This window comes from Lithobates pipiens, unplaced genomic scaffold, assembly GCF_037356315.1.
Source record: "Lithobates pipiens isolate NorthernLeopardFrog02 unplaced genomic scaffold, aLitPip1_a1.2 Scaffold_18, whole genome shotgun sequence".
NCBI lineage: Eukaryota > Metazoa > Chordata > Amphibia > Anura > Ranidae > Lithobates > Lithobates pipiens.
This window is the reverse complement of record NW_027507758.1, coordinates 39474181-39491725: the sequence shown is the minus strand read 5'-3', so window position 1 is coordinate 39491725 and position 17545 is coordinate 39474181. Positions and strand designations below refer to the sequence as shown.

At 46.8% G+C, this 17545-nt stretch overlaps 1 protein-coding gene across 1 annotated transcript in view; it reads left to right on the top strand.

Moving 5' to 3' along the window:
* Positions 1 to 17545, top strand: part of GTF2A1L (general transcription factor IIA subunit 1 like) — a 155020-nt gene that overhangs the window by 25934 nt on the left and 111541 nt on the right. The window contains exon 3 of the mRNA XM_077485603.1: positions 977 to 1100. Within this exon, the coding sequence (XP_077341729.1) occupies positions 977 to 1100 (124 nt within the window). The remainder of the gene's footprint in view (positions 1 to 976; positions 1101 to 17545) is intronic.

The window sequence follows — 17545 nt, the reverse complement described above, 5'->3', positions numbered from 1 at the left end:
GATCGTGCCTATAAAATCCATAGTCCCTCTTTTTCCTATTCAAATTTAATTCTAGGACGTGGCACGTTACTATTTTTCCATCCACCATACCACTCAGTGTTCTGATACATTTATCCATTTCTTTTATTTAGTAGTTGAACCTGTTGCATTGTCATTCGTAGGTTAAGCACAGATTTGCTTTAAAGAAGTAGTAAACTCTCCCACTTTGCTTCTTTTTATTTAGTCCATTATAATAAGTAATTATCAAAGTATAGCCACTGTAATCCAGCCCAAATTGCATATTACTTACTGTTTAAAGAAACTTTAAAAAAACGTGTTTCCAGGGGTTAGGCAGCGCCATCTTAAGTATTGTTTTCTGAGTCCACAGTGGAGTGTATTTCCGCCCTTACATTGAGCACTTCCTGTACTGTTAACCAAGCCTCCTTCTCAAGCCAACATTTCTATGGCAACCCTGCTTCCCTGTTCATAGCTGACTTGTTTATTTCATAGTATTTACTTGTGCCGATTATCTAGTGTTTGCCTGTATGAGTCTTATCAGCTTCAGCGGATAAGACTGCAGTAATGCTGTCCCATGCCCTGCTTTACACTGTATGTGCGGTCACATGGTGTGTAGAAGTAAGCTCTGAGTGATTAGCAGCCTCCTGGGAGTTCAGTGTTGTGCCGTAGGAAGTCCTGATAACAGATAGATAAGACAGAGAGAGTGTGCCATAAATCAGGGGGGATCTGGGCATGCTCAGTGACGTCATTCTAAAAAACAAAAAGGATTAAAACAATACTAAGCAAGTAAGGCGATATCTACAAGCAGTGTTCGTTAGGGTTTTTTTATGCTGATTCACATGGGATAAAGTTGTAGGGGAGGGTTTACAACCACTTTAAAATGAAAATTTACACCAGTGTATCCTAAAGAAAAAATGGACTTGCACATTTCTTTGTAATGTAAAACTAAAGGCACTTTGATATCTTTTCTCTGTTACAGTTATGGGAAACCAAAGTTATGCAGTCCAAAGCAACGGAGGGATTCTTCAGAGATCACTGTAACATGCCACAGTTTGTTCTTCAGTTGCCACAGCATTTGCATCAGTCTCTTCATACATCAACAGGTTGTTTTTTTTATTTCTCAATTTATAGATTTAAAAAGTGTACAAATTTGTCAAAAATAAAAGGCTCTGATGTAATCTGATGCTCTTTTGATTCCTGGGGTACGCACTAAGGCACATGTTGCGGCATATGTGACACATCTCCATGACTAAGCCCCGTGGGTGGGGTGAAACGTGTTGGGGCTTGGACGTGGGTCTGGGCTGAGGCTGCTCTTATTTTCCATAAAGGGTATTGTGTGGTGTGCGTCATTCAGGACCATGTTCCTGCTTGTGGCGCACTGTGTTGGGTTTGAATGAAATGGATGGCCATGTGTTGTTGGTGCTTTACAGCTGTAATGTGGAATTGTTTTAGTAACACAAATGTAAATGGGCCCTAATTGCAGGAAAGTGAAGCTAAAATTATCACGTACCTGGTAGCAGAGCCTGAAATGGTGATGAACGCCTCTCTCTTACACCTCAGACTTGCGGGGGGGGGGGGGGGGACCTGATAGTAAGAACTGAAGGCAAAGGAGTGCAGAATGCCATGAGTGCCTGTAGGTCTTGCCAGTAGCAGAGCGGGTATCCACACCAGGCAGGAGAGGTTGTCAGACTTCAGTGAAGCAGGCAGGCTGGTAGACAGCTTCACCTTATAAACAATACCCACTCTGGCAGTGGCGTAGCTTGGGATGTCAGCACCCAGGGCAGGGCAAGTAATTTGCGCCCCCTAAACTGCGGACTTTTAGCACTCCCTGAGTCCCTTCAAATACAATAGTACTGACCTACCTGATTCCTATACTGACCACTACACTAACCTACTTGATTTCAACACTGACCATTACACACTACACTGACCATTATACTATACTGTCAACTACACTGAGAACTACACTGACTGACCACCATACTACACTGACTGACCACCATACTACACTACACTGACTGACCACCATACTACACTACACTGACTGACCACCGTATTACACTACACTGACTGACCACCGTATTACACTACACTGACTGACCACCATACTACACTGTCCACTATACTGACTGACCACTATGCTACACTACACTGACCACAACCCCCGGGGCCAGTAACACAACTCTCATGAGGTAGTCTCACTCTCACTCACCTTCTTGTCTGGCTGGCCTGCATCAGTCCGGAGGATAGGAGGAGAAGACAGTGGCGGCTCTTATTGCTTCTCTCCCCTGTGTTCTAGTTGCCATGTTGAGGGGGTCATGTGCGGAGGTGGGACTTCAGGAGCGATCATGGAAGGCCAGCCTTACGCCTCACATGACCCCCATACACCCAATCACAGGGTGCCGGACACTGAACATGGCGGCTGGAGCATGGGGGACACAGGAATTTAAAATTGGGAGTAGGCAGCCAGTATTGACACATACTGGTGCCCCCCTAAATGTCGCGCCCTGGGCCACGCCCCCCCCCCCCCCCCCCCACGCTATGCCACTGCACTCTGGTGCAGGGGGGAAAAAAAATGAATTTTGCTTGTACATGATTAGATAATGGAAATCGGCAGAGCTTTACCACATTCACCAAGCTCTGGGGAAAATGAGTGCAACTGCACTTGCAAAGTACAGTCTATTTGCCTTAATTCTCCTGGCTTTAGAATACCCCTGGTTCTCCTGTCTCTAGTTACTAGTGTCAGACCTACATCAAGCTTTGATTTGTCTAGAACAAATATTCTTCATTCCTGAGGGTCCTACATGTGTTGCAGGCAATGGTAGTTTTAACCACTTGCTTACTGGGCACTTAAACCCCCCTCAGTCCCAGACCAATTTTCAGCTTTCAGCGCTGATGCACTTTGAATGACAATTGCGCGGGCATACAACACTGTACCCAAATGAAATTTTTATCATTTTTTTCCCACAAATAGAGCTTTCTTTTGGTGGTATTTAATCACAGCTGGGAGTTTTATTTTTTGCTAAACAAACAAAAAAAGATGCAAAAAAAAAAAAAAATCATGTTTATTAGTTTGTTATAAAATTTTGCAAACAGGTCATTTTTCTCCTTCATTGAAGTGCACTGATGAGGCGGCACTGATAGGCTGCACTGGTGGGCACTGATAGGCATAGTTAAGGCGGCACTAATAGGCACAGATAAGGCGGCACTGATGGGCAAAGATGGGCACAGATAAGATGGCACGGATGGGTGGCACAGATGGGTGGCACTAAGGGGCACTGATAGGTAGCACTGATAGATGGGACTGCTGGGCACTGATAGGTGGCTCTGATAGGTGGCTCTGATAGGTGGCACTGATAGGTGGCACTGCTGGGCACTGATGGGCGGCACTGCTGGGCACGGATATGTGGCACTGGGGTGCAGCACCTTTGTTTAGGCAGACTGTGGGCACTGCTGGGTGGCACTGTGGGCACTGCTGGGTGGCACTGACAGGGGGGACACATTTTTTATTTAGGCAGGCAAAGCAGGGGGCAGGTGGGCACTGGCAGGGCTGGCCGTGATCGGGACTGATGTCCCGATCACGGCCGCCGGTGATCGGCTTTTTTTTTTCTCCTCGCGCTGACAGTGCGAGGAGGAATAATAGCCGATTACCGGCTCCGTTATATCACATGATCAGCTGTCATTGGCTGACAGCTGATCACGTGATAAGGGGTCGGGATCGACCCCTTGCACGGATCGGTGATCAGGCGAGTCTCGTAGACTTGCCGATCACAGAGCGCGCCCCTCAGGGGGCGTGCAGGCCGCTCGTGCATGGGACTACGTCAATAGACGTAGTCCCGGAAAAGGAGATCCGCGCTGTAGCCGTCATTCGGCTATAGCGCGGGTCTCAAGTGGTTAACCTCTTATGGATCACCCCACGCATATATACGTGGCAGGGCGGCCCTCCTGCGTGAAATGACATACTTGTATTTTTGCACAGGGTCTGGGGTGCGTGCAGAGAGCCAATCAGTGGATCAAACAAGGCAGAACGCTATTCTGTGAGAGGGAGAGATGGGGATCTTACATTTCTGCTTAGCAGAAACACATATCTGCCTTCCCCTAGTGAAAAAGCACCCCCCCCCCCCAGTTAGAAAGCAACCCCTAGGAGCACATTTAACCCTTTGATCACGCCTGATGTTAACCCCTTCCCTGCCAGTGCCATTAGTACAGTGAGAGTGCATATTTTTGTGCACTGATCACTGTATTGTTGTCACTGGTCTCCAAAAAGTATCCGATTTGTCTGCCAAAATGTTGGAGTCACAATAAAAATCGCTGATCGCTGCTGCTGCTAGTAAAAAAAAAAAAAAAAAATTATTAAATATATCCCATAGTTTGTAGGCGATATAACTTTTGGGCAAACCAATCAATATACACTTGGGATTTTTTTTATTTTTTTTACCAAAAACATTTGGTAAAAAAAAACAGTGGAAGACCAGTGGAAGTGGACACAATTCCAGACCCTCGATGGTTTCAGGCACGGCACTCCAAAATGTATACCCTCCAGATAGCCGTATTTATGCAAGGTTCGAAAGAGAAAAGAGAAGCCTCCACATAGTATAAATCCGCATGATGGAATTTATTTATAATAAGAATATCCAAACGAATGAATGTATATAAAAAAAACAGTTCAATTGAACAGTAAAAAGTGCAGTATGGGGGGGTGGCTAGAGCAAGCGTGTTAACCCTACGTGCTTTGTCCACAAAGACTTCAACCGAGGTGCAGGGTCTGGAATTGTGTCCACTTCCACTGGTCTCCTGGAGTTCATATCGGTCTCTGGAGGAGGGGATTGAATGGCCATACATAGGGATGAGCCGAACACCCCCCGGTTCGGTTCGCACCAGAACTTGCGAACGACCCCCGCGTTCGGTACGAACGTTAGAACCCCATTGAAGTCTATGGGACTCGAACGTTCGAATTGGAAAGTGCTAATTTTAACGGCTAATATGCAAGATAGTGTCCTAAAAAGGGTTTGGGGACCTGACTCCTGCCTCAGGGGACATGGGTCACTGCAAAAAAAAGTTTTTAAAAACGGCCGTTTTGGCGGGAGCACTGATTTTAATGACGATTAAAGTGAAAAAAAAAAGTGAAATATTCCTTTAAATATGGTGCCTGGGGGGTGTCTGTAGTATGCCTGTGAAGTGCCACGTGTTTCCCGTGTTTAGAACAGTCCCAGCACAAAATGACATTAAACGTAAATAACACCATTTAAAACTGCTTGCGGTTTTAATGTTATATCTGGTTCCTGCAATATGGTTGAAAATCATTGAGAAACATGGCATGGGTAGCCCTCCCTGCCCATTACCAGCCTATTTGGGTCTTGTACGCATATTAAGGGGAACCCCGTACCCATATTAAAAAAAGGAAATGCGTGTGGCCCCCAGGCCCTATATACTCAGAACAGCAGTATACAGGCGGTGCAAACAAGACAGGGACTGTGTAGGTTTGTTGTGTTAAGTTGAATCTGTTTGTCATTTTCAACCGGTACATTTTTAAAGTGTAGCTCCAGTCAAAAAAACTATCTTTAAGCTTTTTGGAAAACATAGGGAAGGGTTATCACCCCTGTATAATTTGTTTTGTCGTCCATCTTTTTTCATCTCACTTGCTGCTGTCTCCTTGCGTTTGCAAGTAGGAGATGTTTGTAAGTTGGATGTTTGAAAGTAGGGGCCTGCCCTATATTATAGCGGTATGTACTGGGTACAGAGCACGCAGACAGCACGCACTATCTCCTAACACTACTGACTGCAAGCTCTATTATTAACCACTTGTTAGCCCAATGTTTGCATAAAGTGAAAGATGAAGTTATGCTGAGTAAATAGATATCAAACATGTCACTCTTCAAAATTGCACATGCCCGTGGAATGGCGCCAAACGACGCTACTTAAAAAATCCCCATAGGCGACGCTTTAATTTTTTTTTTTTTACTGGTTACATGTTTTGAGTTGCAGAGGAGGTCTAGGACTAGAATTATTGCTCTCGCTCTAACATTCTCAGCGATACCTCACATGTGTGGCACATGCGAGCACATGGGGACATGGGCGCTTTAATTTTTATTTTATTTTTTTATTGTTCATTTTACTTTATTTATTTTAGTTTGACATTTTTTTCCCCAAAAATATATTTTTGATCACTTTTATTCCTATTACAAGAAATGTAAACATCCCTTGTAATAGGAATATGGGGTGACAGGTCCTCTTTACAGTGAAATCTGGGGGGTCAATATGACCCCACATCTCACCTCTAGGCTGGGAAGCCTGAAATAAAAAATAAAAAAAAGATTCTGGCTTTGATCGTACTGGCGAGTTGGTAGAAGCACCGGAGGGCGGTGAGGGGTGGGGGGCGTCTATGGCTGGGTATTTCAGGGTATCACCGAGTATGGCTGGGTATCTCTGAGTATGGCTGGGTATGGCAATTTATGGCAGGGTATTACAGAGTATTGGAGGGGTATTGGCGGGGTACTACAGAGTAATAGCAGGGTACTGCAGAGTATTGGGGGGTACTACAGAGTAATGGCAGGGTACTGCAGAGTATTGGGGGTACTGCTGAGTAATGGCGGGTACTGCTGAGTAATGGCGGGTACTGCAGAGTATTGGGGGTTACTGCAGAGTATTGGCGGTTACTGCAGAGTATTGGGGGTTACTGCAGAGTATTGGCGGTTACTGCAGAGTATTGGCGGTTACTGCAGAGTATTGGCGGTTACTGCAGAGTATTGGCGGTTACTGCAGAGTATTGGCGGTTACTGCAGAGTATTGGGGGTTACTGCAGAGTATTGGGGGTTACTGCAGAGTATTGGGGGTTACTGCAGAGTATTGGGGGTTACTGCAGAGTATTGGGGGTTACTGCAGAGTATTGGGGGTTACTGCAGAGTATTGGGGGTTACTGCAGAGTATTGGGGGTTACTGCAGAGTATTGGCAGGGTACTGCACTGCAGAGTATTGGCAGGGTACTGCACTGCAGAGTATTGGCAGGGTACTGCACTGCAGAGTATTGGCAGGGTACTGCACTGCAGAGTATTGGCAGGGTACTGCACTGCAGAGTATTGGCAGGGTACTGCACTGCAGAGTATTGGCAGGGTACTGCACTGCAGAGTATTGGCAGGGTACTGCACTGCAGAGTATTGGCAGGGTACTGCACTGCAGAGTATTGGCAGGGTACTGCACTGCAGAGTATTGGCAGGGTACTGCACTGCAGAGTATTGGCAGGGTACTGCACTGCAGAGTATTGGCAGGGTACTGCACTGCAGAGTATTGGCAGGGTACTGCACTGCAGAGTATTGGCAGGGTACTGCACTGCAGAGTATTGGCAGGGTACTGCACTGCAGAGTATTGGCAGGGTACTGCACTGCAGAGTATTGGCAGGGTACTGCACTGCAGAGTATTGGCAGGGTACTGCACTGCAGAGTATTGGCAGGGTACTGCACTGCAGAGTATTGGCAGGGTACTGCACTGCAGAGTATTGGCAGGGTACTGCACTGCAGAGTATTGGCAGGGTACTGCACTGCAGAGTATTGGCAGGGTACTGCACTGCAGAGTATTGGCAGGGTACTGCACTGCAGAGTATTGGCAGGGTACTGCACTGCAGAGTAATGGCAGGGTACTGCAGAGTAATGGCAGGGTACTGCACTGCAGAGTAATGGCAGGGTACTGCACTGCAGAGTAATGGCAGGGTACTGCACTGCAGAGTAATGGCAGGGTACTGCACTGCAGAGTAATGGCAGGGTACTGCACTGCAGAGTAATGGCAGGGTACTGCAGAGTAATGGCAGGGTACTGCACTGCAGAGTAATGGCAGGGTACTGCACTCAGGGCCGCTGATAGGCCAGTACAACTGGCCCTGCTGTACCGGGCCTGACCAGCAGGGGGGCCCGGGCAACCTGAACTGCAAAGTAAATTTTTAATGAAGAAAACAAAAAAAAAAAAAAAAGATTCTCCTCCACCAATCATTGTCCGCACCCCCGCCACCAACACAGTGCTGACTCTGCTCACCGCTACATGGAGAGATAACGGGTTGTTTACCGATTGATCGGAGCTCACTGATAGCTCCGGATCACAGCCAGGGACAGCCGCTCAGAGCCAGCGCTGACACTTCCATCCTCCACTCACAAGCAGGAAAGGAGAGAGAGCTGCTAATGCTGCTGCTCCTCCTCCTTCTGCCCACTTCTCCTGTCTGCCCCGCTGACCCATCAGGGGATGAAGCCAGTGTCGGACCAAGTCCCGAACTTCCGGCACTGCGCTCCACTCAAGGAGGATTCTTAGCTATGCCAGTCTGTTCCTCCGCTCGGTGCCTCTCTCCCCGCCCGCCTTGGTAACCCTTTTTGGCTCTGCTGCTCAGCCGCTGTAAACACAGGAGAATTCTGTAGAACCGCTCCACCTCTCAGCTCCGCCCCCCCCATCTTCGGCTCTCATTGCACCTTATTCCTGCCGGTAGGCAATATAAATGATGTGGATCTTAAAGAGGGCAAGGGGTGCTGCTATAAGGGGGGTCTCTAGGGGGGGGGGCACCCTGATGTAATGGGTATCTTTCTTTCCTTCCACTCCCCCTGTACCACTTACCCTCCCTCTGTGCTGTGCCCTCCAGCTCCCTCCTTTACCTTACTCTCTTGTCCTGTGCCCACTTACCCTCCCCTGTACTGTACCCTCCTGCTGCTCGGTCCTGTGCCCACTTACCCTCCCCCTGTGCTGTGCCCTCCTCCCCCCTGTACTGTGACCACTTACCCTCCCTCCTGTGCTGTGCCCACTCACCCTCCCCCTGTACTGTACCCTCCTGCCCCCTGTACTGTGCCCACTTACCCTCCTCCTGTGCTGTGCCCTCCTCCCCCCCTGTACTGTGCCCACTTACCCTCCCCCTGTGCTGTGCACTCCTGCCCCCTGTACTGTGCCCACTTACCCTCCCCCTGTGCTGTGCCCTCCTGCCCTCTGTACTGTGCCCACTTATCCTCCCCCTCTTCTGTGCCCTCCTGCTCCCCTGGTACTGTACCATCCTGCCCCCTGTATTGTCCACTTACCCTCCCCCTGTACTGTACCATCCTACCCCCTGTACTGTGCCCACTTACCCTCCCCCTATGCTGTGCCCTCCTGCCCCCTGTACTGTGCCCACTTACCCTCCCCTCTGTGCTGCACCTTCCTGCTCCCCCTGTACTGTCCCATCCTGCCCCTGTACTGTGCCCACTTACCCTCCCCTTTTGCTGTGCCCTCCTACCCTCTGTACTGTGCCCACTTACCCTCCCTCCTGTGCTGTGCCTTCCTGCTCCCCCTGTTCTGTACCCTCCTGCCCCCTGTACTATGTCCACTTACCTTCCACTGTACTGTGCCCACTTACTCTCCCCCTGTGCTGTGCCCTCCTGCTCCTTCCTGCCCCCTGTACTGTGCCCACTTGCCCTCCCTGTGCTGTGCCATCCTGCCCCCTGTACTGTGCCCTCCTGCCCCCTGTACTGTGCCCACTTACCCTCCCCCCTGTGCCGTGCCCTCCTGCTCCCCCTGTACTGTTCCCTCCTGCCCCCATACTCTGTCCACTTACCCCCCTGTTCTGTGCCTTCCTGCTCCCCCTGTACTGTACCCTCCTGCCCCCTGTACTATGCCCACTTACCTTCCACTGTACTGTGCCCACTTACCCTCCCCCTGTGCTGTGCCCTCCTGCTCCCTCCTTTACTATACCTTCCTGCCCCCTGTACTGTGCCCACTTGCCCTCCCTCCCTGTGCTGTACACTCCTGCCCACTTACCCTCCCCTGTGCTGTACACTCCTGCCCCCTGTACTGTGCCCACTTACCCTCCCCCCGTGCTGTGCCCTCCTACCCCCTGTAATGTGCCCACTTACCCTCCCCCCATGTTGTGCCTTTCTGCTCCCCCTGTACTGTACCCTCCTGCCCCCTGTACTGTGCCTACTTACCCTCCCCCTGTGCTGTGCCCTCCTACCCCCTGTAATGTGCCCACTTACCCTCGCCCCGTGCTGTGCCATCCGGCTCCCCCTGTGCTGTACCCTCCTGCCCCCTGTACTGTGCCTGCTTACCCTTCCCCTGTGCTGTGTCCTCCCCCCTGTACTGTGTCCAATTACCCTCCTTACACAGTTATTTATCACTTGAATTATTTTTCCCATTATGGGTGTGAGTGGGGCCTCATGCCTAAATTTTGCCTAAGGCCCCACAAAGCTTAGAGCCGCCTCTGCCCTGCCAATACACCTGAAAACTATCTACAGTAAACTATCTTTAACGAGACCTGGCTTGTTGTTTTTTTCAACCTTTGTCATTTGTTTAATCTCCCTAATTTTTTCAAAATACCATTTTATTTATTCATTAATGGTTCGTATTACATATAGATATTAACGAGGTCTGTTCTAATCTGAAAACAGCATTTCTTTTGGATAATCAAACCTATAACTGGCTGGAGAAAAACAAATATCACTTGTAGACGAACCTACACTTTGTTTCAAGGTGGGGTCTGAGGAGGGGCAATGGGTGGGGCCAGGGGTGGGGCTGAAGGAGGGACCAGGGGTGGGGACAGGGTGGAGCTGAAGGGGGCCCCATCAGGTAGGCTGTACGGGGCCCCATGATTTCTATCAGCGGTCCTGACTGCACTGCAGAGTAATGGCGGGGTACTGCACTGCAGAGTAATGGCGGGGTACTGCAGAGTAATGGCGGGGTACTGCAGAGTAATGGCGGGGTACTGCAGAGTAATGGCGGGGTACTGCAGAGTAATGGCGGGGTACTGCAGAGTAATGGCGGGGTACTGCAGAGTAATGGCGGGGTACTGCAGAGTAATGGCGGGGTACTGCAGAGTATGCACTGGTATTGCAGAGTATTGGCAGGGAATTGAGGGGTTAAATTCGGTGAGCAGCGATGTGGGCACTGCAGATGCAGCCCACATCGCTGCTGACACCGATCTCTTTCCCCTCCGCTGTACCGATCGGTACAGAGAAGGGAGGGAGGAACAGGCGTCATAACATGACGCCGGTTTGTTTCCAAGTGATCACTCCGTCATTTGACGGAGTAATCACGTGGTAAACGGCCGCTATGAGCGGCCGTTTACTGTGATCCGTGATGCGACCCGGCGGTCACGGATGCTCTCGAGTGCGCACACCTCGGGGCACGCGAGAGCAGAATTCTGGAAGGCCGTTAATTAACGGCCTCTCAGAGTTAAACAACCCCCCTGAAGCCGTTAATCGGCAATGGGCAGTTGTTAAGTGGTTAAAGCTAGATCACTAGCTATATAGGTGAGGTGAATATAGTGGTGTATACTGCAGTCAGGGCACAGACAACAACCACTACACAGCAGCAAGATAGGAAATCAGCCAAAAACGATTGGTGTGTACTGTGTTGAAGGTACACAGAACACCCACTGCTTCAGATGCTAAGTAACACACTACACGAGGCCGCCTCAAAGGCGGCCTTATATAGTGTGGGGCGTGCACTACACAGCCTGAGCTATGATTGGCCACAGGCAGGATGCCTGTGGCCAATCATGGCTCTCCTCACTGCCGGCGCTGCGATTGGCCAAGCATGCGGGGTCACAGTGCATGCTTGGCCAATCATGGGGCAGCAATGCACTGCGCCACCGCAGTGCATTGTGGTCCGCGCGCGCGTCACTCGAATTTTGAAGCGAACGGCCCAAACGTTCGGAATTCGCCGAACGGCCGAACAGCCAATGTTCGAGTCGAACGTACGTTCGACTTGAACACGAAGCTCATCCCTAGCCATACATCACTGGCTCTATATATCTTGATTGATCCACCGCTGTATGGTGAGTTGGATCCACTATCTTGGGTAAGAATACCTTTTTTTTTTCTCTTCCCCCATTCCTGGAAGGTGAAGGCACTCCTGGGTGTTTTTATTCACTCATCACGGCACGTACCTCAGAGACTGTTGAATATTTGTAGCAGCAACGTCTGTTTTCCTCATATGCATGGACTATCACGTTTGCAGTTTTAATCAACATTGGAATTAGTATATTATCTGTTTTGTCCATACGTTTTTCAGTTTTTTTTTTTTTTTTTGATTATGTAAGGGTCAATATCTGCACATAATATGTGATTGCCTAAAGTACTACATCTGCTGGAACAGCTATACATGACATTTTTGTTGTTTGTTCTTAGTGTTTTTGAGCACTTGCATATTATAGGGTTGATGTTTAATTTCTATGTTGGTTTTGAATATTCACACATGATATTGTGATTTTTAGTTCAGTCACTTATATCACTTCACTTTTCTACTAGTCATTACTAGTGTTTTGCGACTTCGTGCAACTCGTATCGCAACAGGTCTGCTATACTCCAGTATTGCGCGACATTCACGTGTGCTGCTCATCACAAGACAATAAATATATTTTTTGATATGAATAGTTTCACATATATATATTTCTATTTTTGTTTTCCTTACCTGACACATTCCTTAGCGCTACACTTTTTATTCACATACTTATTTACAATCAGTCTTATTGTTGTGTTGGCTGCTTTTATACTTTGGGTTGGCGCAGTATTTTACTATATCTCTTTACATCTTAGAGGCCAGTTTGGGTATTAAGCCAAAAGCGTGTGTGATCTCCCATAAAAGGAGATCATTTGGAGTCGGTAAGCGGCAGTATGTGTCGAGGTGGAAGTTGCATCTTCTCACCTCAACTCATGGGGTTATCGCATGTCATTCTCACATTGGAAACTCTTCTTCAATATAATGGACTATTTATAGTGTGATAACGAATCAATTTTTTATTGCACGGATTCACTTTATATGGAGGTGTAGCCCCCCCCCCCCCCCGTTCCTAAAAATGGGGCTATAGTTTAAATTTTGTTTTTTGGCTGAGCTGTAAACAGCTCAGATTTGATTGTATATTTGGTTCTGTTCTAAACTTGGCTGGGTTGTGCATTTCCCACTATTGCCAGTGGTACCACAGGACAGCGTGAGAATTACAGCTAGGTTGAGCTGTAATGAATATTATTTTTCTGGAAAAAGCCCAGTAGGGAGGTTCCTGGCCGCTGTGCTTTCTGGGAAGGGGTATTTATTGGGCAGGTGCCATGTGCTCTAGTCAGTTCTTACCGTGGGGCCCTTCTGGCCTGAGGATATGCTGCTGCATATTCTGCAGTAGGCCCAGAAGCCTGTCTGGGGTATACTAATCCTGAGGTGGTCCTTAGGCTGCCTTGCCCATGTGGAAGGAGCCGAGCCGAGCTGAGGAGATCATGGGAGAGAGTTGGAGAGAGCCAAGATGAAGGCTGGTCTCTCAGAAGGGCCTGGTGACTCGCCTGGAGGACGCACCTATATCTACCATTACAGTACCACCAAGTCGCCTTAAAGGTTCTGGTACTGTTAAGCTGTTCTACAATCTAATCAAGGTAACTAGCTCCTGGCTGCTAAGTCTGTGAGAGAGACACATCCAGATATTCAAGATCATCTAAAGAGAAAGCTGTTTTGTCCTCTGGATTCAAGGAGTCTGTAAGTGATCTGCTAAAAGTGTATATGAAACCTCCCCTAACCCTCTTTCCTACAACCTTTCTCAAGTTCTCATTAAAGCATTGAAAAATACCTAAAGTGACTGGCCCCAAAATTCTGTTCAACTTCCCATTATAGCCATGAACTCAGCCTTGAGGTGAATGTAAGCTTGTCACCTGTATCTGGAGTTACCTTTCTGCTCCCAGTAGACTCAGGGGGTGCTAAAGAGGTTTAGCACAACTTAATACTGAAAATAGGTGCATCCCTAGCCTGGTCACTTGGTACAGAACGATCAGTTAAGTGATGGCATGTATGAGGTCTGCGCTATGTGCTCGGCTGGACCCCAGAGAGTGAGGTAACAGAGGTATGTTGACTGGTGCAGGGGGCAGTGGCTCAGCCTGTCCCTCCTGAATGCAACACATACATCAGTACCAGTGTGTGGGACAAAAAAGGAAAAAGGAGGAACTCCGTATTTTGGATACTGCACAGATGTGGCTTGTCTCAGAGTTGGGAGACTGCCTTATTGTAGGACTATTCACATGACTGCAGCCCCTGCCTGGTCCCTGGGCATTGGTGAGTACACTTTTTGGCAAAGCATTGCCCCACTAGGAAGGGTTATCAATCCTGTTCAATGCCTGGCATAGCCCAAAAAAACTCATCACGAGGGGGGAACCTCTTGTGTGACCCTCACTTGGCACCCAGCAAAAGAAGAAAACATGGAGGATGTGATGGTCAACAGCCCCCCCTTATAGGCAGACTGCAGCTTGCATAGTCTCCTGAAAAATGAACAAGGTCTGAATAATTCAGAGCTTTATGTTGCCAATTAGCTAGCTATCCTTACTGTGCCTCCCATCAAGATCTGCAAATAGCCAATCGCTGCCTTGAAAGAAATGTAGTGATGACATCTTTTTGCCTATTAATGTGATGTTAATGTTTTACAATGCAAGCTTATGGACAATTCTATAGCTTAGTATTTGGCGCCATCTAGCGGTCAAATACAGGAAGGGGACTGGGATAACTTTGGTTTTTCAAGCATTGAATACAATACAGGAAGTGTCTGATTATTTACATTTGGAGGTTGACCTTTTTTTACCCAGGATGCTTGGTGACCTACCCATGGACACCCTCTCTTGCACTGCGTGCTGGGTAGGACATAAAAGGACCCCGAGCGGCCATTTTAGGTCTCTTTGGATCGCATGGCCTGCATGCGAGGAGGTCCTCCCGGAGAGATCAGCCCTCAGCTATTGCAGAGCGCAAATCCAGCAGTTTGTGTGAGTGACCTGACGGTGCCAGAGACACTCGTTTGGGCATCGGGGGACCGGACTCACCCAGCGGAACGAAACGACAGGCCCAGCTGACGGAGAAGCAAGCTGCAGTCACCGGACCAAAGCTACAACACGGATCCCCGAGCTAGTTAGTGAGCGGGTCACGGCCCACAGTTTAACTTTCACATTCAGACTCCTACACAGGCCTCATTGGGATTTATAGCTCCACGGAGGAGGTGCAGAGCAAGTGATACGGAGCAGGTTTGAGGCCTATCTACTCTGATGTCCTAAGCCTTGTAATATGGTTACTGAATTTATACCAGGAGCACCTTTACCTTAACTTACTTTAACCTGTGGATTACAAATCACAAGGAGTTACTTTAGCTAGCGAAGGCAAGAAGATCAAAGACTAAGTACTTTAAGTGAGATCTCACACATTGCTTCAAAAGTAGGGGGAGCTCCTGTGTGTGTGTATATGTATATGTATATGTATATATATATATATATATATATATATATATATATATATATATATATATATATATATATATATATATATATATATATATATATAATATATATTGTTGAAATCCATTGTACTGTTGTCCTATGTTGGGATGACAGCACAATTACTGTAATAACCTTTTGAAACATATTCACAGTAAAATATATTTGGTTAATTATCCAGTTGTGTGGAGTGTTGTTTTCTCCAAGCAGATGGAGCCAGTGGATCCTGAGGTTACAGTACAGGTATATTGTATTGCACTACAGCTGTGTCAAGGGGGGGTTTATTAGAGTGCAGGCCCGAATCAAAAACCAGCAGCTCCTTCGGGGGTCAGTGCTACAGAAAATTATCTGAATACTTTTTGTCTAGTTTTTGAAGTCTAACTACCATCGTCACCTACTACTGCACTCTACTTTCCTCCCACCCAGAATTAATTAAAAATGTGTTTTGTTCTCTTGGCTGTAGGTTACTTCTTCAATACATTTTCTTTTTAATTTTCACTAAGAAAGCATTGGCAACAGTTACAAAAAATGCATACCTCTTACCCAAAAACCCCTGAAGCACCTTTTTATATTTTAGAGATTTTTTTTTTTTTAGATTCAGGGTTTTCTCTGTTAAACTCATGAATCGCTAGCAGATGAAATTTTTCGTTACTTATTCCGTTAATAATAATCGCCCCCTCCCGTGCTCTACATGTCATTTTTAAGAGAAACTTCTGGAATAAAGTTCTAGGGTTATGCCTAATGCCCTGTGTAATAGTATAAATAATTTTTAAGCAATGCTTTTTAATATCATTCAATAATTCATCAAAGCACATTTTTCTCTTTATTGGAGTCAAAAACAAACTGTGAAAACATTTTGCAGATTTATGGGGTTCATGCAAAGTGCAAAAACAGTTCATGTGAACAGCTGTGTTCTTGTAAGATGCACGTCATATGAGGAAAAAAAAAATCAGAATGTTCAAAGTAAACCATTAGTTTGGTTCGATTTCATAACTAAAATTCTGTCTTTACATTGCTCGACAATGAAAATTATTCATTGTGCACTCAGATTTAATGAAAAATATTACTTATAACGTTGGTCTGCGTTCTGGTTTATTTCTGTGCAAAGTGTCCGGCCTATGAACTTTATATACCATTGTAAATCAACTTAAACTCTCAATTACATCCTTTTTTTTTTTTTTCAATGTTAAGTGACTCCTCATAAATCTTAGATTCTGTGGGAAGTTGTTGAAAAGATCAGTTAAGAATAATTTCATAATTTACTATTTTTAAAGCTCAAAGTTAAGGATATCTCTGGTTCTGGCTACTGATTTAGAAATTTAAATTATTGGACCTTTCTTGCTGCTGTTCTAACATTTATTTTTTATTATTATTATAATACAGGATTTATATAGCGCCAACAGTTTGCACAGCACTTTACAACATGAAGGCAAACAGTGCAGTTACAATACAATTCCATACAGGAGGAATCAGAGGGCCCTGCTCATTAGCCCTTGTACACACGGTCGGACATTCCGACAACTAAATCCGTCAGATTTTTTTCCGACGGATTTTGTCCGAAACTGGTGTTGCATACACACGGTCGGACAAAGTTGTCGGAAAATCCAATCGTTCGGAACGTGATGACATTCAATCGTTGCAACAGGACTACGTTGCGGCTAGTAGCCAATAGCTTTGGTCTCATAATTTGATCTGAGCATGCGTGGCACTTTGCCGATTCTCTTCTGTACAAAGTCCGATCGGATCATGTTGTCGGAAAATTTTATATCCAGCTCTCAAACTTTGTTGGTCGGATATTCCGACGGAAAAAGTCTGATGTACCCCACACACGGTCGGATTATCTGACATGGTCCGATCGGACCTTTTCCATCAGAATTTCCGACCGTGTGTACAGGGGCTTAGAGCTTACAACATTTAGGCCTTGGATGCCTTTTTCTCCAGGGGAGGAACAAGACTGCTTACAAAATGTGCCCAAAGCTGTATTTTGCATGTATTTTTATGTGTTCATGCACGTTTGATGTTAATGCATTCAATTGGCCAAAATATATATTCTGCCCTTTAGAATGCATTTATAAGGAGTAATAAGGGTTGTTATAGGCACCACATCCTAGTAACATGGAACATTATTGGGTAGTAGAAAGAGGGATTTTCTTGTTGCCAAGGCAATCACACGTAGCACTAACTCCCAAAGGAGCTGCTGGTTAGATTGGGCTTACCGTTACCTTCTTTTCTCCTCACTTCATGTCTATGGGTGTCCCGTGGTAGATGGCCCAGTAACTCGAGAGACTGACAACAGATCCACTTAAAGGGATTTTATTTGTAGAACCT